This window comes from Malurus melanocephalus, unplaced genomic scaffold (assembly GCF_030028575.1).
Source record: "Malurus melanocephalus ecotype Western Australia unplaced genomic scaffold, MMel_1.1 scaffold_363, whole genome shotgun sequence".
NCBI lineage: Eukaryota > Metazoa > Chordata > Aves > Passeriformes > Maluridae > Malurus > Malurus melanocephalus.
In genome coordinates, this window is record NW_026623595.1 from 48,394 (window position 1) to 72,068 (window position 23,675).

Below are 23,675 nucleotides of genomic sequence, written 5' to 3' on the forward strand. Positions count from 1 at the left end.
TCATTGCTGTCCTCCARCACTTAAAATTTTAACTGTGGGGGCTTTTTATTACTGTGGCCAGATTCCACAATGATTTTCAGGGCTAGGGATGCTGCAAATGATCTGGTACAGAGATTTCATTGCCATTGTAGCCAATGAGCCCATATTCACTCACCTCTCCAAGCCTGTGTGGCAGACCTCACTGTGAGCACAGATGTGGCTGGGAATTTGCTATTTTTGATGCACATATCACAGTCAACTGTTTTTGTGTCACTTCCAGACTGGATTWTCCAACTGATGCTGTCGTAATTGCTCACATCGCTTTTGCACGTTACATTGAACGCGTATCCCTCGGAAACTGTTGAGTTTGGGCTTGAAGATATTGTTACGTGGGCTGAGACAACACAGGACAAAACACATTAGTCAGAGGCACTTTTAACCAATTGCTTGCAAATTCTGCATGCCACAGAGGCCATCTATGGGTTAGAGAGCTGTCACCAGTCCCTGYCCCTCACCTTTTCGCAGGTATGTGACTCTGATGCTCTGAGAGCGCCTGGCTCCGTGTCCAGTCTCCAGCTCACACGTGTATGTGGTCACTGCTCCGGACTTCTCCGGTGGGCACAGCGACTCCTTGATGCTGAGCTGGTATTCAGTGCAGTTTCCACTCAAACTGGAYACTCCTGCAGAGAAATAAGCTTTCTTTGAAGGGCTGTGGATGTCCAAAARTACCTCTGGAAAGCACAATTACTCCAGCTAAGGAAACCTTTGTGGGTTTGTTTGTTATTGAAAGCATGACAATTTAAACTCATTATTCCTCAAGTTCATTCACATCTTTTACTCTGGCAACACTCACAGAGTGGCAACACTCAGCACTGTGCTGAGATTCCTCCTGCCAAAACCAGTCAGAAAGCAACAACCTTGCTTGGAAACCTCGGGATGAAGCAAAACAAGGAGTACTCTGGTTAAGCCTAACCTCATTACCTGTGATATTTAGGGTGAGTAAAGATAAGTAAATCAGGAGTAAATACTGCAGATTTTAATGTTGCCTAATCTTGAAATAAAAATTTGTAGCTACTTGAGAGTCATTCAATTTTAAATCTGAAGAGTGCTGGTTTAGCTGCAAGCACTAAAGCTGTCCCATGCTGCAGCTGACATGAGAGCAGAGCAGAGTTCCTGGGGGAAAGCCTGACCACAGGGAATTAGGGGCAAAACAGTCCATTGCAGTAGGGCAGGATCCCCTGTCCTGCAAGCACTGCTGCACACTGGTAACTGTCCTCTGTAGAAGTGATTGCGTGCATGAGCTTTAAAGATTTTATCTCATTTTGCTGTCYTGCTTTCTGCTAAATTTAATTTACAGCAAACAGTGAACAATAAACSGTTACTTCATACCCATAAAATATTAAGAGGGCAATAGACAGTTTAGGACAATGGTTCACAGATGTTTATGAGCATTTCTGGTCATGTTCTTTTGTAGCTCTTTATAGCACATTTGCTGGTGATTTATTAGCTCTTTATATTGGAAAGCCTTACAGAATGCCTCTGATTCAACTGGTATGTGATGTGTCACAGTTACAGGTGGGGAGAGAAACTGTGCTCATCTTTAGTTGCACTGCAGCTGTTTCTCAGGGCAGCACCTGCTCCTCTTGACTGCCAAATCTCAGTATCTGGTACACGGAAGATCTTTGTACTGATGCCTGAYGATTTTTGTCTTTCCATTTTATGTACCCTTTTATATATTTTACATACCCTTTTAGACATTTCTGTACCCTTTATGTATCCCTTATACCCCTTAGCCCTGCATGYTTCTAATTCCTATAGCTTGAYWTTCCAGCTTAGTTYAGGAGTTCTGCTGGGCAGAGAGACCAAACATCCTGAGGAAGGGTCAGTGTGCCCTGYGCTAYCTYAAAYCCRAGGCTCCAGCCTTGGGTGAAGCCTTCTCTCTGRAACATCTTGTGTAAACTGGGCTCTGGYCTCATCTGGGAAGGGGATTCATTAGAATAAAGAGATATTACTGCATTTGTTAAGTTTCTTATTGAGGAATCCTAGATAAATATGCTGAACTGTGAAGCCTATAAAACTTGTTTCCATGCTATACACAGGGGTGCATTTTGCCATCAAGTTGTGCACCTGGGATCCCAAATACTGAGGTAAAACCCTTTTTATCCCCTTAACCGTGTCTGTGTCATTATTAAAAACTGGCTGTCAAGGCAACAGTACCCCAAGGGTGATTCTGGAGATAGAAGTTGAGACTGATGCACTCATCCTTGCTCTCAAAATTAGACCATGCAGAAGTAAGGTTTTTGGAAGAAGCTGGTGTGCTGCTGGTCCAGGCAGCTGTTTCCATTCAGGATGGCAGAGTTTAGGGCATCAGTGTATGAGAGGCCTGAAACCCCACAGGCACCTGCACAACACTCATAGTGTCCTTTCCCCTGCTACACACACCCTTGGAGCACACCCTGTGCTCATCCTAGGACTTTGGGGCAGCCCTTTAGGAGGAGACCTTTGACCAATGAACAAATCAAGCAGGTGAAAGAAAATCTTTCGTTAATCTTACCTGTAATGTTGATTGATCCATTTACTTTCCAGGAAACCTTAAGTGACTTTAAATGTCTGTCAGTGCAACAGGACAGCAGAAGACCCTTGGCTTGCACTTCAGGGCTGTTACATGTGACATCGATGTCCTCCAAATTTGGAGTGATRTGTAGTGGGAAGACAGATACTGTTTCTGTGGCGGTGTGTATCTCTGTGTGAGATGGGCTGCTCTTTGTGAACATGCACCTATAGGAACCTGTAAAGCATAAACAGCAGTTTTTGCTGGGTTTGCCTCTGTATTTGGAATTAGGAGCTACTCTCATGTCCAGTTTTCACATTTCCCTGCTCTGCAGTGGCTCTGTTACTTGCTGATCAATATGTACCTTCAGGTCACCASCAGAATGCTTTCTGCAGACTCCCAGTGTGAAATGAATCCAGACTAGGGTTCAGTGTTGATTGGTATTTGAGTAGAGATCAGTGTTTTTGGACTGCAATATTTAAAATCTGGCAGACTTGGTGCTTTTGGGATCTGTGTATTGTCCATAGTCCTCCTGGCAGCAGTAGGGCACGGTAAAAAGTTTCCTAGACAGGATGGGTGACAGAARGATACCCAGGGTGGACTCCACCAGAACTGGTCTAGGTCTCTTCAGCTTCTCAGAAAGTATTGCCAAAGAGAGCAGAGTATTTATCTCAGAATCACAGAATATACTGAGTTGGAAGGGGCCCATCAGGATCAATAACCAACTCTTGGCCCTACATAGGACACTCCAAGAGCCACACCATGTGGCTGAGAGTTTTGTCCAAATGCTCCTTGGAYTCTGTCAGGCTYGGTGCTGTGAGCACTGCCCTGCAGAGCCTGTTCCTCCAAACTAAACCTACCCTGACTCCAGTCCATGCCATCTCCTTGAGCTCTGCCACTGGTCACCAGGAGGACAGATCTGTTCCTGCCCCTCTCCTTCCCCTCATGAGGACAAGACCACAGTGAGGTTTTCCCTCAGTCTCCTCAAGGCTGAACAGACCAAGTGATCCCAGYYGCTCCCCATMAGGGTTCCCCTCCAGACMCTTCACCATCCTCATGACCTCCTTTGGATGCTCTCCAAYAGTRTGATGCCTTTTTTGTATTTTARTACCCAAAATTTCTCCCAGCACTCAAGGTGAGSCTGCYCCAGTGCAGAGCAGAGTGGGACAATCCCCAWCCYTGCCCARCTGGGATKCTGTSCCWGATGYCCCCAGGACAGGGATGTCCCACCTGGCTGCCAGGGCCCTGCTGACTCATATTCAACTTGCCATYRRCCAGGACCCCCAGGTCCCTTCTCTTATCAGCCACTCTCTCAGGCACAAGTCCCCTGGGTGCAGCCAGGCTTGGTTTTGAGATGGGCAATCAGAGCTCCAAACCTCTACAGACTTGAAATGGATTTCCCTTCCCACTGGGATAGCCAAGTGAGCAGGCCACCTACACAGGAGTGGACACACTACAGTTCAGGGCATCCTCAGTCCAAACAATTTTGGACCAATGATTCCTACCTTGCATATATGTACCCAAATACTGGATCACAGACTGCTCTTTTTGAAGTTGAATCTAGAATTCATGGTCCAAAAAGAAGAACTGAGTGGGAGCCCGAGTCCAAGCTCTGATAATACATAATAATTCCCATGGTATCTCCTCCCAGAACAATGCCATCAGTTTACCTGTTTCTCATTTTCAAAAATCCCTAAAYATGCAAAACTGTAGCTCTGAGCTCTGATTAGTTAGGTTATGTGTGTGAATGAGGCAAGGGCATTAAGGGCAAATTCAACCACAGCCTCCAATTACCACACCAAAAGCGTGGGAGAGCCTCACAGCCATGTAGGCACCACCATTTTCCCTGATTTGATCGTGAATCCTGGCACTTTAAACACCCAGTCACRTACAATCACTTCAGTCTGTTCACATCTTTCTGGCAATGTCAGTCAGTATGTAGATCACATGAAAACAATGGGAAAATTATGAGGCAGAGTGTAATTTTCACATTTCCTCTAGGAAAATGCAGCCACGTCATTCATCTTGCTTTCTTYAGAGCTAGCCACACTAGAGATTTAYGTCTGCTGTTTTAACAATAGAAAATCATACCAGAATCCTTCATTGTGACGTTGGTAATTTTAAGAATCGATCTTCTGGTTGCTAAAACTGTCTCTATTGAATGCCKGGAGCTGGTTGAGATGGTCTGRTCAGAGTGATACCAGGTTGCATGRGAAAATGTCGAATTTATCTCACAGKTCAGTCTTACCGTGTCCCCTTCAAAAATGTTTGAGGGTTGCACAGTGAAGTTTATCTGATCTGGAAAGACAGAGAGCAAGGTTCTGCATTACTGTCACTTCATGTCACATCTTTCTGGTGTCTTTCATCTTACAGGGATYCCAGGTGGTCATAAATAACATGTATCCAGCATCAGCTGCAGGGCATSACCTCAGACACAAGCCATGGGATTTCCCCTCAACATATTCTTTTCTTTCTCAGCGAAAGATTCTAGAAGGTTTTAGAAATATTACTATCACTACCACTGCCTTCTAACTGGATAAACTGGGAAGAGAAGCAGCCAGGTTGAAGTAATCCTCTGAGACAGACAGTGCAGCACTCAGTGCACTGAGAGCACAGCACCTCCAGGGCACTTGATCAGGCAACTGAATTGCAACACACTGTCCAGCAGCAGAGTGGAAAATGTGCTGAAAAAGCCAAGGGGAACGTGTTGTCATGTCAACTGCAAGAGTTTTATGTTTTTCTTTAAAGAGTAGGAAGTGCTGGCAGCCTGACATTCTTARAGCTATCTCAGTTCTGGAGATGAATTAAGGGTGTTCAATCTCTCTGCCCTGGACACACTACATCAGGGATCATTAAGAACCATTTAAGCTGGAAAAGATCCCTAAGATCATCAAGTCCAACCAATAACTGAGCAGTGGGGTATCTGGAAGGCTTTGGTTTTTCATGGGAGGTATTGTGTGCATGGTCCTCTCATGAAGGTCCTAAGCTTTGGTGACACAGGATGAAACGAAACAGGCAAGAAATAAATGTTTCTTGAGGGTCTAATACCAAATCATCAACAATATAAGGCAGCTACAAGATTCAGTATAAAAATATTAAAGTAAAGGTTGAAGGAAGGTACTGAGAGTTTTTAACTTACTAGTTATTATTCTTGTGAAGGTAGATTGGTTTAGCTGGTACGATGAATCCAGAAACTGCGTTACAGCTCTGTTGGAATCTCCAACCTGAGCGAAGCTTGCTGCTCCTGTTCTTACTTCATAGTTCACAAAAACACTTCCAGGGCTAAACAGAAAGAAGCAGCAGAATTAAATACCCTTGTGTATTAGTGGTTTTCTGTGTTGTGGTGACCCATCTTGCATGGCTGGGAAGGCCTCAACAGGGCTCCCCTCTGAAGGCTCCTCCTGGCACATGAGACTTGCTCTGGTTTACAAGAAAGTTGTGCCACAATTCTTCTCTAGGAATGAACACCTTTATATGACATCTTCCTCATCTGATTCTTTTTCTAGTAAACTTCCCCTAGAAAATCTAAAATACAGCTGCACTTCAATATGTGTGGACAGCAGCAATGTCTCTTTAATCCAAGGTTGCATCCGAAGTCAATGTGCTAATTCATCTTCCTCATGGCCTAGGAAATGATGTTACGTTTGTTTGCATCATTTTCCCCTTTGGGTGGAGCTCAGTCTTTTCCATAAAAGGCTTTGATCCAGATGGAGAATGATTACATTTCTTGGACTTTTGCACAGTGATGAATTTTACCCACAATTGCATTTCCGTGTTCATAGCTGGGCTTTGCTTTGCAGGGATYATTGTGTTATTCAGTGTGTGTATATTTGGAGTGGGTTCTAGCCAGAGTGAATGTTGCCTTTGCTGACTCGTGTCTCCTTGAGACTGGACAGAAAGATTTATGTCTTCCAGGAAAAAATGAAATTATTTACTTACCTGAAACTCATTACTTTTGCCGATACAAAGCCTGGTAAACATTTGTAGCTGGCATTAAACTGTAAACAAAGACAATATGACATGGAGTAAGTCCTCTGTGTATTACGACAGTGTGCTTAAAATAGGAAACTCTCCATTYCAGATGTGAGTAAGGACAGGTTAGCATATCTGACACAACAGGCCTGGTGCTCTCCTGGTGTCACAGAATAAATTTCTGTTCATGGTTTCATTCCAGTTGTGCCCACGCGTATTTAAGTTGGACCAACAACAAGATTTTTGTTTTCATGCTTTAGGTACAAAAGATCCCTAAATACTTCCCAGTGTATTAAAATAAATGGGAATATTGGCATTGCTTTCAATGGAGTCAGCTTTGTCCCACTTTGTAGCTCTCACAGATGCACATTTCCCAGCTCCCCACAGAGACACTGAGAGGCCACCCTTTATCCCAGGCACTTGGGCTAAACACTGAATTTCTTAGGGGGCACTCTCCCTTCAGAGATGAAAAACTAAAATCATTACCGCTTTTTCAAGGTCTGCTTTGTATTTTTGGTACAACACAGAAGAAGAATCCTTGAGATCATCCTGGAAGTCTGTGTCGAGTCTGACTGACATATTCATTACAATGGGCTCTCCCATACCGCATGACTCTGTAAGGAAAGACAAAAAAATAAATGAAAATCATCAAAAACAATGCTTCTGAGGTGAAAATCTGTTGAAAATCTCATGAGATGAAACTTTCTTTGCTCAGCAAAAGTCTCAAAGAGGCATGGGAGTGACTACAGGAGTTGGGGATCCAAATGCAACCAAATATCTGCAAGTGTTTGGGTCAAGGTAAACCCATATCACAAGGAGAACAGCTTTAGATCATCCCTGCAGACTTTCCACATTCACAGGTGATGTGGTAGCCAGCTCAGTCCTGATGTGCCATTTTATCACACCTTTTCTCTATATTCTGACCCCTAACCAGTATATGAGCTGCACAGCGATGAAGTTCATGCCTGTGCCTTCTTACCCTCAGTCTGGGGCTCACAGTAGGGTCCATAGAAAGGCATTTCCTGCGTGTAGCCACAGGGCAGGGCTGGTTCCAGGCTCAGAGAAGGGCAGGGTGTCAAATCACTGCACACTGTGCTTGGCCAGGCGTATCCATTTTCACAGAAACAGCAGCTGCTATTCTCACCACTGGGCAGGCAGACTGCAGGCAGACAGACAGAGAAATACCATGAGAATGGCAAACAGGGCATAGCTATTGCATGACAAATATTTACATTTCTGTATCTTCATGACAGGGATCTCAAAATATTGCCCTTCTTGTGAGTTCACTTGAGTGATGCCAAAATGATGATGATCTGACACCTTGCAAATTTTATACTACTGATTGTAAATGACTAACCAGAAATGGCAACCAAACTGGTACCGGGATAAGTCTGATCAATTACTTTTAAGTAACTGAATGAAGATGTGAAGTCTGATCCAAAACATTTACCTGGCATAYTGGCCAGGGTCCCATAATACTTTTCAGACTGGATGTTTTTATGTCATCTGAGATGAAAGCAACTGTATAGGTTTTTAAAAACTGTAAGAGCAAAGTCATTCAGAGTCCCAGGGGCTAATGAGGTGTTGTGCTGTTCTGTGTCCTGACAGATGCTGCGTGAGAGAAGGTAGCATCATCACCAAGTGCTTCAAAGCACTAAAATAAAGAAACAAACCCAAAAAAAACCCAACAAAACACTTGACTGTAACTTTTTCTGCTCTTAATGTGTCATTTTCAAAGTAAGATACTAACAAAATTACTTTCACGCATTAAACTGAGCCTGAAGGCCTTTAGAAGATTTGTTTGCAYGTTGTTTTGGGAACTGTTGAACATTTCCTTTCGCTGCTTTATGGGCCATCGATAAGAATGTATTGAATCTCCTCTGCTATTGTAAATGYTTGGTGTGTTTATATTCTCAGCTGYGTTACTCAGATGTGATGTCACACAACCACAGTCCGTGTAATGAAACCTGTCTGAAATCTTGCCCCATAAGAATAGGTTAAGTGAGTTGTGTCTCACGCAGCCTGTCTCTGTCAGGGTCAGAGTACAGGCTATGACAGCCATTTATGTTCCAGATACAGGAGGAGGGAAGTAAACAGTCTGATAACTGCTGTCACAGCTTCCTGAAACTTGAAAGTAACTCAGACTGCTTGTTACACAAACTGGAGCAAAATCCTTTGGCTCAGGCTTCCTCCGGCTTTGTGCYTTCCTTAGGAAATGAAAAGCATTCAGAGCTATTCCTAATGCCAGCATTATATAATGAGGAGTGGTGAGAGACAGATAAACAAATATGCTGTTGTGTGCTAGAGCTTCARTCCTGCTGAGGCTTCCAGCAGGCAGCAGAGATGGTTCAATTATGGTGATTTCCAAGTGTGATGGGAGACATTAAATACTGACAAAATCTCACATTATCCAGAATATACAAATCAATAACTGACCCACCTGTTGTAATGTTGATGTTTGAAACTGTCATTGGTGCATTTGAAATATTAATTGGAACTGTAAGATCGATGTTTTTGAAATAGTCTTTGATTGGCTGTAGATAAGATGAATCGTCCAGGTGTACTTCAATGTCAACAGTGTATTCCGGAAGGGGGAGATCAACAATAACCACTGAAAGAGAAATAGAATGAGACTGCAGAACTGTGTTTGAGGGTAAATCACAAATTGATGGCCTCCAATTTAGCATTTGGGCTCTTTGTTGCTATTTCATGGTAACTTGGTTACCAAGTCAACCTCCTTAGGGAATTTTCTTCCACTCAGCAGACATTTTGCCTCTGTTCCACCTGCTGATGGTCCAACAAAAGCCAGATTTCTCTGGTGTCAGAGCAATAGGAAGCTGACACAAATGGCATAATATATTAATAGAATAGCTGTCTCATCCCTTCTCTCCTTAAARTCAGTAAGTGGATGGGTTGCCAGCCACAGACTGAGGCCACAGAGGATTATTTTTTTCTTTATCTCAACCCATAAAGCGAGTTTTCTCACTTTATCCTTCTGATTCTGCTCCCCATGGTATTGAGAGAGCGTGAGTGAGAGGCACTGTGGTACTCAGYGGGGATTTAACCACAACCACACCTCATCCTTGATGTTCCCAGTTCAGTGCATCAAGAGATGCTGTCCCTAATAGCGATTTCACCCCCGGCTTTCTAGAAACCTACTCTGTTACTACAAATTTGTGTACGTACTGTTTCGTTTCTGCCTTTGAATCTCTGGTTGGAAACTCTCCTGTCCAAATGTGCTGTCAAACTGTGGGAAAAAAAAAAAAAAAAAAAAAAAAAAAAAAAAAAAAAAAAAAAAAAAAAGAGGGTGAAGTTCTGTGAGAACAACAAAGTGAAGCCTTAGCTGCTATTTGCTATTGTTGGTGAAAGAAATTAATTATGAAAATACTGACATAGATTATTTTTTCCCATTAGTCTAGGTCTGACCTCTCCAACTTCCCACCCCATCTTCCTCTTAAAAACAGAATATTTCTATCTTCCAAGCAGGGAAGGGTTAAACACCAGCTGACAGATGTCCTGAGTTTGCAGATGACTCTTTGCATATCTCTGCAAGGGAACTGTCCCTGCTTAGGAGGATTTCTGGGTCTGAGCTGCAAGCTCAGTACAGGGTTGATACAGTGCCCTTAGTCCTAGGCCAGCCTTGTGAACTGCTTGGGAAACCTGGTCAGCTGGCCTTTGAATCCAGAAACTGAACTCTGATCACCCTTTGCTTTCCCCTTTGCTCTGAGCTCCCACCTCTGCAGCAGCAGACACAGCCTRAGCAGGAGAAGAAAGGGGATTGAAAAGCCCTGGCTCCAGCTCAGCTACAACGTCAGTGATTTTGGGGCCTTCAGTAACACACAGTTGGCCAGGGCAGGGGTGGCACCATTTCACTGTGACTGGGTTTACACAGGCTGCAGCCAAGTGAGATTCAGACCATCTTATCTTTTTTAATTGTGCCCTAAAAATACAYTGGCACCACTGCTAGCAAGAAAGGCTGAAGAAAAAGCAAAGACACAGGCAGGAAATTCGCAGCTTTGCCAGTTTCTTGGTTCCTACTGAAAACTTTATTTACAGAAAGGGTGAATAGCTTGGCAACTCTTAAGTCATCTCTTTACATAAAGGAACCATCTGGTGTGTGATTAGAGCTGGGTTTGGTAGCACAGCTGTGCTGGGGTGAGGATCCMAAGGCGTGCTGGCACTTTTTGCTCTGCTGGGACGTTACCTTCGTGTTAGAGGTTGGCTGCAAGAGTTACAGAAAGTGCACCGTGACCCATGTCTTCCTCCAGGTTTGGACTCGGTGGTTTCCTTTTTCAATTACTCTCCCAAACAACTGCAGGGTATTGTTAGGTTGCTAAATACTTCACATATTTCCCACCTTTAAGTAATGACTCATCTGTAGGCTGTACCATGGATCAATGATGCTAAAAATAGAGGTGTTGCTTTTTTCATGAAAACTYCTAAGTGCTGTGGAGACAGCTTGAAAAAACTGACCGAACAAGATATTTGGTCACTGTTAGACATCTGCTGAAGTGCTGGTGAAGCTCCTCCAAGCAGGAATATCTTGGTTTGCCAACACAGGGGATAGTGGTAGAAAAAGCTAAGGAGTTCCCACCTTCCTCTTCATATTTCCTTTCCTTTTTTTCAACTTTCTTAAAGAAGGAGGTTCCCATTCACTCACTATGGAGAAGACAAAAGAAGTATTTTCTGGTCTAATAATAATTGTGATGGCCAAGAGTTGGTAGATTTGTAGACTAATTTTCTTTGCCAGATTAGATTTACTCCCATTTGGTCTGACCCTTAGTTTCTCTGATCCTCTTTTGTCCTTTTTTGTTAGGGACTATTTGTGCAGAAATAAAAAACCCAAGTACAGGATGAAGCAYAAAATGGCTTTCCATAATTCACATTATTGGTGAAACAAAAGGGGTCTGTGAGGATTATTGAAAAATGGGGAAACTGAAGTAAGATCTCAATTCACAGGCAACATCCAAACACAAATCACTCAGGAGAGGCGTTTTGGTCCTGTGCACGAATCCTGCTGTTGGGACAGTGGTGAGACTCSTCTCACCTACCTGCAAACACATCAGTTCTAGATATATTTGGCTCCTGTCTCACAGGATGGGTGAGTTCCATCCAGGAGCAGTGCCACACAGCTGTTATGTAGACTTAACTCCAGGAACAGCAACTGAAATCCTGGGCAAGCCAACATAGGTAAGAAACCAGAAATGTTTTGCTCAGTGCCTTCTGCAGAGGCTTTAAGACTGGGAAACAAGAACAGCCCAGTTGCTGGATTTCTCCACCTTTTACACACTCTGGGTTCAGAGTCCCCTCCTGGTCTTATTCTGACTTCTTCCAAGGTTTTGTGGATGTAAAGGAGAGCATCGCAGTGCTACAAGCAGAAACCCAATGAAAACCAATGAGACTGGAGAAGGATACTCACTACATATGAAAATGGATAGAAGTTTGAGCCCTGTGGTGTCTGGCAGAAGGCTGAGACCAGTAGGAGCAGGCAGTGGAGACCTGCAGTGATTGGGGATGGCATTTTGCCCGGCGACTTTGCTGTGGAGCCTGAAAAGACAATGAAGCAAAAGGATCAGGGAATTTTCATCTGACTGGGACAGGAGGAAATACCAGCCCACACCACAAAAATCAGGTGTTCTGCCTTCTTCAGCAACTTTGCCTGTTCAATCTGTGCAAGACAGGCCTCAGAACAAGGTCTGTAATTATTCCTCTGCGCTGCCATCAGATTGTTTCCCCATCGCTCCTTTTTCTCATGTCAGCTGTATCTACTCAAAATAGGAGAAAGAAATTGTTTGGAGAAAGCAGAGTCCTAAGCAGATTACTAATAGGGACAAAGAAGATGCTGGAAATCTGCCATGAGAAAAGTTGACTTTGGATCTTCGAATATCCCTCTCAGTGGTACTCGGGAAATGCACAGCCAGGAGATGAGGGAGCAGTAAGGAATGTTKCTGTCAGTGAAGGACTGTCCTGTGGCAGCAGGGAGAGCTCTGCCACAGTATCCCACTCTAGAGACGGCTGTAGCAACACCGTGAGCTCAGCTACAGATTTCTGTGTGATTTGTTACCCCTTGGCTAGCAACAGACACAATGAAGAGTGGTACTCCAGGRAATAATCTGTGTTATCTTGAGGTTTTAGCCCATTTCTGCATTAATTGCATTGAAGTTAACAAATAAGTAACCCAGAATCTAAGAATAATGACACACTAGAATATAATGTGGTGCCTGAAATCAATCCCCCCCAAAAATAACATTTTCCAGCTCATTAATAACTAAGCTAATTTACTCACACAGTAGATTCGATGATGAAACATAAAGGGAGAGGTAAAACATGCATGGACCCTTATAACAGGTATTGACATGTTCATGCAGCCAAAAGGAATAGAAAAACATATAAAATATATATTTTGCTATGAATACGCACTTTCTGGTTATTCCTAACGAAATATTTCCCTAGCTCCAGAGTTAAGAGCTAGTAGAGAGCTACAGAAAAAGGCAGAACCCAAGCAGATTATGAAAATCATTTTAAGCACTGAAGAAAGACTCTAAACATAGTACTGAATAGTGCCTGAGTGGATAACATCAGCCTGATTAAAACCATGAACTTTTGTAAAATTACAATCTATTTGCACTGAAAAGGCTGTTCATCCAAACTCAGACTTTGCAAGGCAATGAATCACCAGAAAAATCAGCACCTCCTGAGATCAGTGGCTGCCTATTGCAACCATCATTTATCAGAGCTGCTGCTCCCAAGCAGGAAGGGGTTTTGTTGGCACTTTCCTGCTCAGAGGAGACCACGACAGAAAATGAACATGATCTGTGTTCTCACCTTGAGAACTGGAAGAGGATGGAACTGAGTTTACAGCCAAGCATGTATTCRATGTCACCAGCGTGGGTGTCCAGCACAGATTTGTGAGATTTTCTCACCAAATGTGGTTCTTAGAGAGATCCATCTGGAGTGGGACTTCACCTGGATACTGACCTGGTTAAAAGATAGGAGGCAAAAGTAGGTATAAATAATTTTCTTTTCCAATATGGAGATATCATCACCAGAGCTCTGCAGGAACATGGTGTAACCCTGTACCTTATCCTCCTTTCTCAAGGGATGTGGAAAAGGCAGTGATGATGGCAGTGACCATGGAAAACTCTACATGATCAAGACTAAYAAAAGCAAAGTCTGCCTGTCAGGATCTGCACTGGGGTCACAGGAGGCTGAGTGATTAGATCATCAAATTCATCACTGAGAAGTGTAAGGTAGAAGAAATGATCATGACATTAGTGTTCTGTGATGGACTCTGAAGTGACTATTACCTCTCAGAAATGGGGTCTGAAGAAAATGCCAACTGAATTCTGAGATGCAATTAAAAATGGAAAGTTAATTTTAAGATATTTTAGTATAGCAACAGAGAAAAAAATACAAAACTAAAATCAAAGCAGAAAACAAAAACAAACATAAACAAAGCAAAAGCAAAACAAAAGCAAAACAAAACAAAATAAAATAAACAAATAAAGAAAAAAAAAGAGCAAACTTTGTTATCTAGACATTTGACCTAACACAGCATAGCTGCTCTTATAGTCCTATACAGGAATAATCAGAAAGAAGGAYATCACAGTGATTCAGAATATCTTCCCACCCCATTCCAAAAAAGTGTTACAGGCTTTTTTCTTGTTTTTTAATTGGTTGTTTGTTTGGTTGATTTTGGGATTCTGGTTTTTTTTTTAATCCAATGGATAAATGTCTGGCAGAATTAGGGAGAAAAAAATAAACTATGGAAAAGTTTTTTCAGTTTCCTGGGCAGATCTGTCACTAAATCAAACATTCTACAACAAAGGCTTCAAATTTTGCAATTTTGAAGACATCATCCACTTGTAACAAACTCAAGACTTCCATAGATCTGGCTGATCACAAGACCACGACTGATCACAGTGGATCACGAGAGAAACATTAYAAGCTGTGACACAAGTCCCTGAGATAGTGACATGACCTAATAATTGAAATATTAACAAAACAAATGTTTCTGGTAGCTTTGTACATTCAGCATATTCTCACACTATATGGTAAAAAACTTAATCTGTACAAAGAGTTTGTATTACTTTGGTAACAGGTTGATGAGAGAGATAACAGAAAGGCAAAAAGGTCATTAAACAAAATTTATGATAAGGGTAAACAACATCTGGTAGAGTTTTGCATGCATCTTTTACGCTGTTCCCAAAGTCGCCTTCAAATTCAAATGTTGTGGGTTGGCCTCTATTTTTAAACACATCTTCTGTGTGACTTAATGCAGCTGACAGCAAACCCCTGTCAATTGTGCATATAAGACACCATGTAGAGGACAATTCATGTAAATGAAACTGGGCTGCTACTCAGGCTTTGGTAGCAATTTAAAACTCCAAAACCTCCCAAGCCAGTATCTAGAAAGACAGAAAACCTACAGACAAGTTGCAAATGGGGAAAAGTATTAATGTTCTTCTCAAGTAATGTGGCTGTTCTCCTCATTCATTTAATTTCTCAATGAATAAATTACTGCTGTAAACTTTTCAGAGAGCAAATTCTCAAGTATCTCTCTACCTTCAGTGGGCAAAGCACATGTGTAGACACATTCCTCATTTCTCATACAAACTGTCTCCTGGGAAGCAATAAGTATCTCCAAATTATAAAACCCCAGAGAGCTAAAGAAGYCCAGATTGGCTACCAAATGCTTGTTCTCCACAGCATTCAGGTTGGAAAATATTGTTTAAAGTTAATTTCTTAATGCAGAGAATTCCTAGAGGCAAATAGCAAGGTCTCATTTTAACCCAGGACAGAAGACATGACCTTCTTTTTACTTTTTCTCTAAGCTTCTCTTTTTCATSAATGTTGCAAAATAATTACACCACCTCTTGCAAATCCACCCAGCACAATAATCATCATCACACATATTTTAGAAAATAAAGACAAGACCAAGAGATATAATATGATTTACCTTCTCAGGTGGTTCAAAGAGAAGATCTTCTAATTAGATTCATCTTAAAAATCCTCAGCTTTCTACCCTAGCCCAGATTGTTCTCTCAAAGAGAAAATAAACCACAGGAATTTTATAATTTGTTGAAAAATTATTAGTGCCCAGAAAAGACGCTGCCTCTAGAGCCTGCACTCAAATTTAAAGYGTGAGGCTGAGCAGATATGCCACTGCAGAAAACCCACAAAGCATTTTAAGAGGAGATATTTCCTGATACCACTCATCAGGTTGTACTCATTATTTCCCCCTGCACTGATCTGAGTCCTTCAGTGTCTTATTTGCAGATTAGTGGACTAACTTGTTCCACTGCTGTTACTCACCTTCTTTGTTTTAGCAAAAGAGGGTGTTGAGGACTGAAAGCAGCAAAATCATGTTTTGTATCTATGGCAAAATGTCTGTGGCCTTTGAATTAATTATAAAGGAGGAAACCCCTAAAATTTTCCTACCTGAGCTGGCAGCACGCTCGCTGTGGGCTGGACRTGGAAGGCTCTGTGATGACACATTTATGCTCTTGCAGAAGCTGCACAGAGATGCAGACCTATGGCTCTGGTGGCTACYGGAATTCCCAGAAACCAGGGGAAATTCTGATGTGCTACGTATGTTTCTACCTTGAACAAAATCTGGAGCCAAGAACACACTGACAAATAGGGGACATCTTTCCAAATAACAGTGGAGTCCTTGTCCCTRAAGTGTTTGATAACAGTTGGTTTATCAATGGAATTTGTTTCCACAGCAGTGTGAGGCAGTGACTCACTGAGCTCRTGTAATGTGTGAGGAAAACCCTGGGATTAAGCTCATGTTGTGGGGAATTACTGTTTAAACACTGATTGATTCAGGAGACAGGTCTGTTCCCTTTTCTGCAAACCTGGCTGCCTGCTGCTCCCTACAATGTGGTGAGTCAGAACTCRGCCTTTTGCAGCAGTTTTAAGGTGATTAAATTGAAATGACTGATGCCCTCGTTGCCCTTACAGCATGTCTTTGTCTTCACTGTTGTGGTGGCATTGGTCTGATTTATTGGCCACCCAAGCTGGTTCAGGAATCTGAACAAGCAGAAAATCAAGGCTTCATCACAGCATTTAATGCCATCGCCTATCTCTCTGCAGACTGGTTTCACTGAAGGCTTTGTGCTGGTGCCTGTCAGTCAGTTTAACTCCCTGTCCCTGCAGAAAACTAAAGCAGCAATAAAGTGTTCAGCTTGTTATTGTCTGAGCGAGTCTGACCAGCTTAAAGAAGGTCCCAGTGAGTGCCAGGGCCAGAGCAAGGAGAGGAGCAGGTAAGTGGCCCCAAGCAGGGAAAGGAGAAGGAACAGGAGTTGGCAGACAAGGCACGAAGGTAAGGACAAGGAGGAACTCCTTCCTTTCTGCCCTAGCAAGCTGTTCAACACCAGTCCATGGTGTATCCCCACAGAAAAAGCTGATCATCTCCTCCCACAGTTGCTYCCTTGGCTGACTGCTTGCAGGTTTGGATGAGCAGCAGCACCAGTGAGAGACTGAGCTGAAGGGGAGGCAGAATTGGCTTAGGCTGAGTTGACTGTAGTGGAGCCACACTTTCCAATTGCTAGCCCTTGACTGGAAAACTGGTCTGCATTAAACCCTCTCTGCCCAAACACTCTCTTTTTGTTTGTTTGTTTCCGTGGTTTTGGTTTTTTTTGGTTTTTTTGGTTTTTTTTTTTTGTTGTTGTTGCCATGTCTTTCAAAAATTTTAAGGAAGAGTACACTGCGGTGTGGAAATGAGAAACAATGTCAGCAAGGTTTTCTTAAAAGAGGATTTCTGCTCAAGGCTTATCATCCAACTGCAGCTTAAAGGTATGAGAAATCTTGGTTTAMTTTGCAGGAGAATGTGAAAACCATACAATGTCAGAACATTAGATATGTAATCAACTTGGTATGTGARCACAGGGGATGTCCTGATCATCCTGATGTTTTTTCCTGTACTCATTCATCATGTACTGTCATGTCACCAGAAACTGTGAACTTCCTGGATTCTGAAGATTTAAAGTTTTAACCCCAGAACATTTTTTTTTTATTTAAACATCTGAGCCTGCAGYTAGCCTTCACAGGTTTGGGAGAGCAAGAGGTGTGATAAAGGACACCTGCTCTGAACCAGGAGCACTCATCCAAAACAAGGCAGTGCTGTGTGGATCCTGTAATTCACTGGAAATGTGTGGTTGCAAAAGCATGTGAACACACCTCATCTGTCATGCATGACAAAGCAGGTGATGTTCCCACATAGTGCACCCTGGGAGATACTGTTCAAAGCGAAAGCAAATGTGGAAACAACTTAGAAATGAAGCTCTTGCAGCTCTCGACTCATCCATTCTCATTCCAGTCCTGGATGTTCACACTTCAGTCTCATCTCTAGAAATGAATCTCAGCAATTTGTGCAATCAAAYCCCATTGTCAACTGTATCCAAATGCAGAAGAAACTGGATCCAACACTACAGGGTCTTACACCATCTGCTGTTCTTATTACTGAGCCTGAATTTTGTGTGTTCAGCCACTCAAAGTWGTGTTTTTAACATGTGTGGACAGATGAATCTCAAGCATATTGAAGCTAATGTGTAGCTCTAAAGGTTTTTGGGGTGAATCTATCAACACCTGTGGCTTCATTTATTAACTCTATCAAATGACTTTGGATAGTTTTGCCCACCTTAGCCTTGCAGAAAAAACTCTGGAGGGAGTCCTAAGAAATTGCTACCTAAATTCACTCATTGTAATGATGTTAAAATSTCATTATTAATTTTTTAACAAATATTTTAAATTTAAGACCTGAGAGGTAAMAAAAGTGCACTGTTGATGTTTTGGCTGGAGCGCTGTGTCCGGATGTTGCTGTACTGGAAAGCATCCAAAGGAGAGCCATGGGAATGCTAAGACGAGATTGTATAACCTCAGTGACAAGAGCAAGAATAATCTTGTGAACAGGCTGAAGGTTGTTCAGATTAGATAGGACAAGACTCAGGTATGGACACAATAACAKTTTGTCCCTTGAAAAAGGACTGACATGTTGGGAAGTCACACAATCTCAAGCAAAGATAAATATGCTGGTGATAATGGAAAATATGTACTTGTAATGTTCAGAAGCACTAAATTAGGTTACCCAGGGCAGCTGCTAAATTCCCTTCAGTGGAGGTTTTTAAGAACAGGCTATAAAATTGCTGACATGGAAGAGAGACTTTGATTCTGTCTCCGTGTGAGTTTGTGGCAACGGGGTGACAGATTGTTTGCTGTTCTCTTCCAATTACCTATGTATTTCTACACTTCTTCAGCTTGTGCAATGCATGAATTCAAAGAGATTCAGGGGAGATGTGCAAGGGCAGGGATCTGTGTTCTCAGACTGTGTTTGGACTGACCAAGGCAGTGACTGTCCCCCTGTGCYTGGTACTGKTGAGAYATAAAAAATCCCACACTTGGTTTGGGGTCCCTCATGACAGGGTGGACATTGAGGGGCTGGAGTGTGTCCAGAGAAGGRAAACAGAGATGGACAAGAGTCTGGGCACAAGTCTGATGAGGAGCAGYTGAGGGAGCTGGGAGGGGCTCAGCCTGGAGAAAAGGAGGCTCAGGGKGGACCTYCTCACTCTCCACAACTCCTTGAAAGGAGGGTAGAGCCTGGTGGGGGTCAGGTTSTGCTCCCAGGTAACAAACAACAAGACAAGAGAAAATGTCCTCAAATCACTCCAGGAAAGGTTTAGATTGGATATTTAGAAAAATTTCTTCAAGGAAGGGGTCAAGCACCGGAACAGGCTGCACAGGGCAGTGCTGAGAGTCACCATACCCAGAGGTATTTAAAAGATGTGTACATGYGGGCTTAAGGGACATGGTTTAATGGTGGATTGGCAAGGTTGTGTTAATGGTAGGACTTAATCTTAAGAGGTCTTTTCCAATCTGTGATTCTACCTTAGACAAGTTTAGGAATTCCTTTCTGGACCTTTGCAGTGCAATRTTCTCCCTGGTTTAAGCACAGAGGAGGTAAAGTTTATCTACAACCTTATCAAGGATTTCCCCAAAATTATAATTCCAGAGGAGGGCTCTGGTTCACACCTTTTTCTACAGAGGCTCACATTTTCCGTCCTTGCTCTTGAGGTATTTACCTTTCCTTTTGACCTATGATTATGACTTTAGATTTCTCTATTCCTCTGTAAGCCTTCCCGTGAATTGCTGATGACCTTTTTACATACCCAAATAATCTACATGGAAAATGAAAATAGTTTAGCCCCAGCTATCTGAGGATCAGGCTCGAATCACACCATGCAGGACTTCCTGCAAGGAGAAAACAACTCTGCAGGACTCGTGTTTGCAGGGCACAGTAGCTGAAATGGGAACCACTCAGCTGGATCACAGAGAGCACAAGAAAACACTGCCCAGCTGAATGTCCAAATTATCACATTCTCCAGTCACTCCTAATGCTYTGAGARCAGCCAAAAGAAGTTTCTGTGAGCRTTTTTAACACATTCTGGACAATGCCAGCCAGCCCTGGAATGTTTTCCTAGCCCTCCCGGCACAGTTCACAGTTGGACTTACCGCTTGTCACTGGAGAACAGCAATCTGCCAGATCAGTGAGGGTATTCTTGCATGAATAAGCATCAACTGCCACAGTTACTGGCTAAGCATTAACTCAGGRAAGGAGGGAGGTGAGAAACAGTCTGGCATGTTTGGAGAGGCATGAACACTGTCCTGATTGCTGGCCAGCTGTAYGGCTGACCCCTCTGGGAAGGTACCACACCAAGGCTGGACCCCTGGCCAGCCTCTCCCATGGGGCTGGGTGACAATGATACAATATGATACACAGCCACATCACTGTGTTAGGGCAGGGAGGGAATCTGTGGCAGGAAGGTGATAGCCACAGGATTCTTGGGGATGGTCCTGTGCACAGCCAGGAGCTGGGCTGAATGATCCTGTGGGTCCCTTCCAACTCAGCATGTTCCATGATTCTGTGATAGCTCATGGCTTCTATGGCTTTGCCAGTGCAGTGTGATACAAACACCTGGGTTCTACCAGAGCCAGAAATAACATGTTGTCGGCATTCATTGTAATACCTTGCAGCAGGGCTTTGTAGCTCATTTCTGGCAGCCAGGCTGCTTCTATAGACATTCCTTCAGACGTGTGGCTCCTTTCTTGGGTTCCTTAGCTCAGGTAATCTCTGTTCACACAGGGGCACCTGGCCCATTCCACCTTATCCTTCTGTGTGACTCACCAACTCTGTCTCTTACAGGCAGACACATTTGGAAGCCTTTCTTATCCTGCCAGTCATTTCTAGAATCTTGKTGACAACATTTCTCATTTGATGCTAAAACATAAGAAAGAGAAGATTTCCTGGTTCTGGATGCATCTTAAACACAGTGTCCAGCTCCCAAGCTCCCCAGTACAAGAGAGACACACTGGAGTGAGTCCAGYACAGGGCCATRAAAATTATTRAGGAGCTGGAGCATCTGTCATGCCAGGAGAGGGCTCAGAGAGCTGCTTAGCCTGGGAAAGGAAAGGCACAGGGAGATCTTGTCAATGTCTAAAAATAACTGATGAGGGGACCTAAAGACACACCCCACCCTGGAGTGGCTTCTTTGGTAAGGGGCTATAAATACAGAAGTTGGAACATGCATTTCTGTTTCAGAAGCCACAGTTATCCTTCTCCATGCAGCCATTCCACACAGAGGTATCTTATTGCTGTTGGCTGAAACCTTTCTAAATGCTGTGTCTGGAAAGTGGCCCCTTTTGTGCCAAAATGGAAATGAATACACCTTTGGCATCAGCAGRAAGAAGATAACAAATAACTCTGCAGGCACAACACATCTTCAACCAGGAGCTCTTTGTGAGAAGGGAGTTAGCCCACAGCCTCAGCTCTTGGCCCTCTCCTCCGGCTGTAAGACATGTCCTGGGTCACTGAGACCAAGAGCTCCTTGTGTGGTCAGGCAGCTGTATTCTGCTTTAAAACCTCACTGTAAAAACCTTGAATTCTGTGCTTTTACTGCTTTGTTCACTGAGAGACCATTCTCCATCCCTCCTAATGGGCTCTGGTTGCTTAATGCCATGARCAGATTTGCCCTTGGTTGGATCCAAGGGTTCTCTAGCCCAGCTGTTTTTTATCCAACATGGATTATAGAAGAGTTTTACAAAAGAGAAGAGTTTTACAAAAGTGAAGTAAGTTTGGAGCAGCACATTTTCAGAATGTTCCTTCTGCTTCTGGCTACCAGAGCTACAGGGACTTCTGGAGGCAAAGGCAGGTCATTGGTGTTGAACAGCCCTAATGGCCTGTTGACACAAATTAAGTAAATAAGAAAACCTAGAGGAATGTCCAGAATCCATAATTTGCAGAAGCAAAGAGGCCTGAATTCCTTTGCTTGCTTTGAATCTGCCACTCATTAGGGTCAAGTTTGATCCTAATTGTCAAACTACATAATGCAATTTTTTTCCCATGGCCTCATATGACCGACATCACTTTTACATCCCCATCAGCTGTCAAGGTTGAGGAGTTCCATGCCATTTAAGCAAAACAGTCTTCCTGCCTCTTTTGTACATGCTCAACATCTTTCCAATTTGGCTGTATTTTTTTTAATATATTTAAGGTCAGTTATGCCCATGCCAGCATTTTCCTATGACTTAAACAACTCTGCCTTTCTTTAGGTGTTTTGAATGAAAAGCCTGTGCTGCTGTGAGATCTGTGGAGGTGAAGAATGTATGTGGAGAGGAACGAGGATTTGTTGTAGCTAAGAAGGTGTGAAGGGAGAGATCTGTGGCTGGCACCAGACAGTTTGGCTCCATGACCARTTGCCTGTAGCAGCAAATGGTTACCATTTGCAAACAGTTATGGAACATTTTTCCAGAGTCTTGAACTCTGGGGCTAAACCCTTGTTTTCAGTGCTTGTCCAGTTTGTTATTCCTCAGCCACAACAGAAGAGCTTTCCTTTCTCTGCATAAAGCATGACCTTTGGGTAGTGCGTAATAAGTTGGATGATCAGACAATGTTTGTTTCAGAGAGAAAACACACAATGACTTTAAGAAACACACACCCARGCACAACAATATTTCATGGGAGAGTTGGCTGAAAGGGAAAGGGGGGACAGGGGAAGTTGCACTGACCTTAGATAACACATCTGAATGAGAACAAAAATAAAATAAACAGAAATTAATCAAGGACACAAAACTGAACTGCTTGGTGATAAGGATTCAAACAGGCAATAAACAGGCTGTGGCATGCTTTCTCTGTGATGTTTGAGGAGCTGTGTTATTCCAGCTCCATGCCTAGCGTGGTGCAGGGGGCTGAGTTCCATGGGATGCTCAGGGATCTCTAGGACATGAGCACAGGTTTTGTTTTCCAGGGGAATAGAGGGGTAATTCCTATTTTTGTTAGTTTTGTGCAAACATGTCGTGGCACTGATAAGTGAAGGGGTGAACGTTCCTCATGCCATGTGGCACATTAATATGCCAGGCTGAAAACAGTGATAGCTGAAACCAAAGTGAAATGACATTTAAATCAGCACTTTACCAGACAAAGAAAGCACTGCCCAATTTTTCTCTTCTGCCTGGAAGTTCTTTCTCACTTCCAATCAGTTTTTTTCTCTACTCCAGCTAAGGCCTCCTGCTTGACCTTCATGTTGAAGTTTGGTAGAAAGAACAAACAAAAAAGAAAAAATATCTAAACAATGAATTTCACCCTTCTGTTTCAGCTCTTTGTATGCAGCTGGGTACTACATGTTTTGAAAAGCTGTGGAAAAGCAGAGGCCACCTCAACTGATAATGGGGTGAAAGAAGAGATGTAGCCATGAACTTTCCCTTCTCCTTGTGTTTTTTGGAGAATCTGCAGTGGGGTGCAGGCCTATTTCACAGCAAGAAGCARCACAAGAAATTTGAAACTCAGCACTGTGGGAGTACCAGGAAGGAGGAATTCACCAGGTACTCCCATATCAATGTAGTGAAGAGTGAGGTCTAACAACATCCGTTGCAGTGGAATTTCCACGGGCTGCAATGAGTTTTGGATTGGGTCCCTGAGTCAGGCCAGACATGGCTTACTTCTATAGACTGAAGTCCTAGAAAGTCTGATGACTGCATGCTTCCTGCTCATTTCATTTTATTAACCTCTTGATTTTTTTCCTGTCATTGCTGCAAGCACAGCTGGCTGTGTAGGAAGCTCCTGGAAGTTGTGTAGGTGTCAACTTTTTGGAGTTTGTATAATCCTACTCTGCATTAG

At 43.0% G+C, this 23,675-nt stretch overlaps 1 protein-coding gene across 3 annotated transcripts in view; it reads right to left on the reverse strand.

Annotated features, from left to right (window-relative positions):
- Positions 1–23,675, reverse strand: part of ADGRF5 (adhesion G protein-coupled receptor F5) — a 43,037-nt gene that overhangs the window by 12,929 nt on the left and 6,433 nt on the right. For 2 of the 3 annotated variants that reach the window (XM_057378566.1, XM_057378568.1), the window contains exons 2-13: positions 13,328–13,480; positions 11,922–12,049; positions 9,689–9,749; positions 8,943–9,113; positions 7,482–7,661; positions 6,989–7,116; positions 6,470–6,528; positions 5,670–5,812; positions 4,622–4,828; positions 2,534–2,767; positions 495–659; positions 155–373 (exon numbers count right to left, since the gene is read on the reverse strand). In XM_057378566.1, coding sequence (XP_057234549.1) covers positions 155–373; positions 495–659; positions 2,534–2,767; positions 4,622–4,828; positions 5,670–5,812; positions 6,470–6,528; positions 6,989–7,116; positions 7,482–7,661; positions 8,943–9,113; positions 9,689–9,749; positions 11,922–12,023 — 1,669 coding nt within the window. In that variant the 5' untranslated portion in view covers positions 12,024–12,049; positions 13,328–13,480. Of the gene's footprint in view, positions 1–154; positions 374–494; positions 660–2,533; positions 2,768–4,621; positions 4,829–5,669; positions 5,813–6,469; positions 6,529–6,988; positions 7,117–7,481; positions 7,662–8,942; positions 9,114–9,688; positions 9,750–11,921; positions 12,050–13,327; positions 13,481–15,461; positions 15,668–23,675 lie in introns of those variants that run through there. The other variant, XM_057378567.1, reaches the window with a different exon arrangement.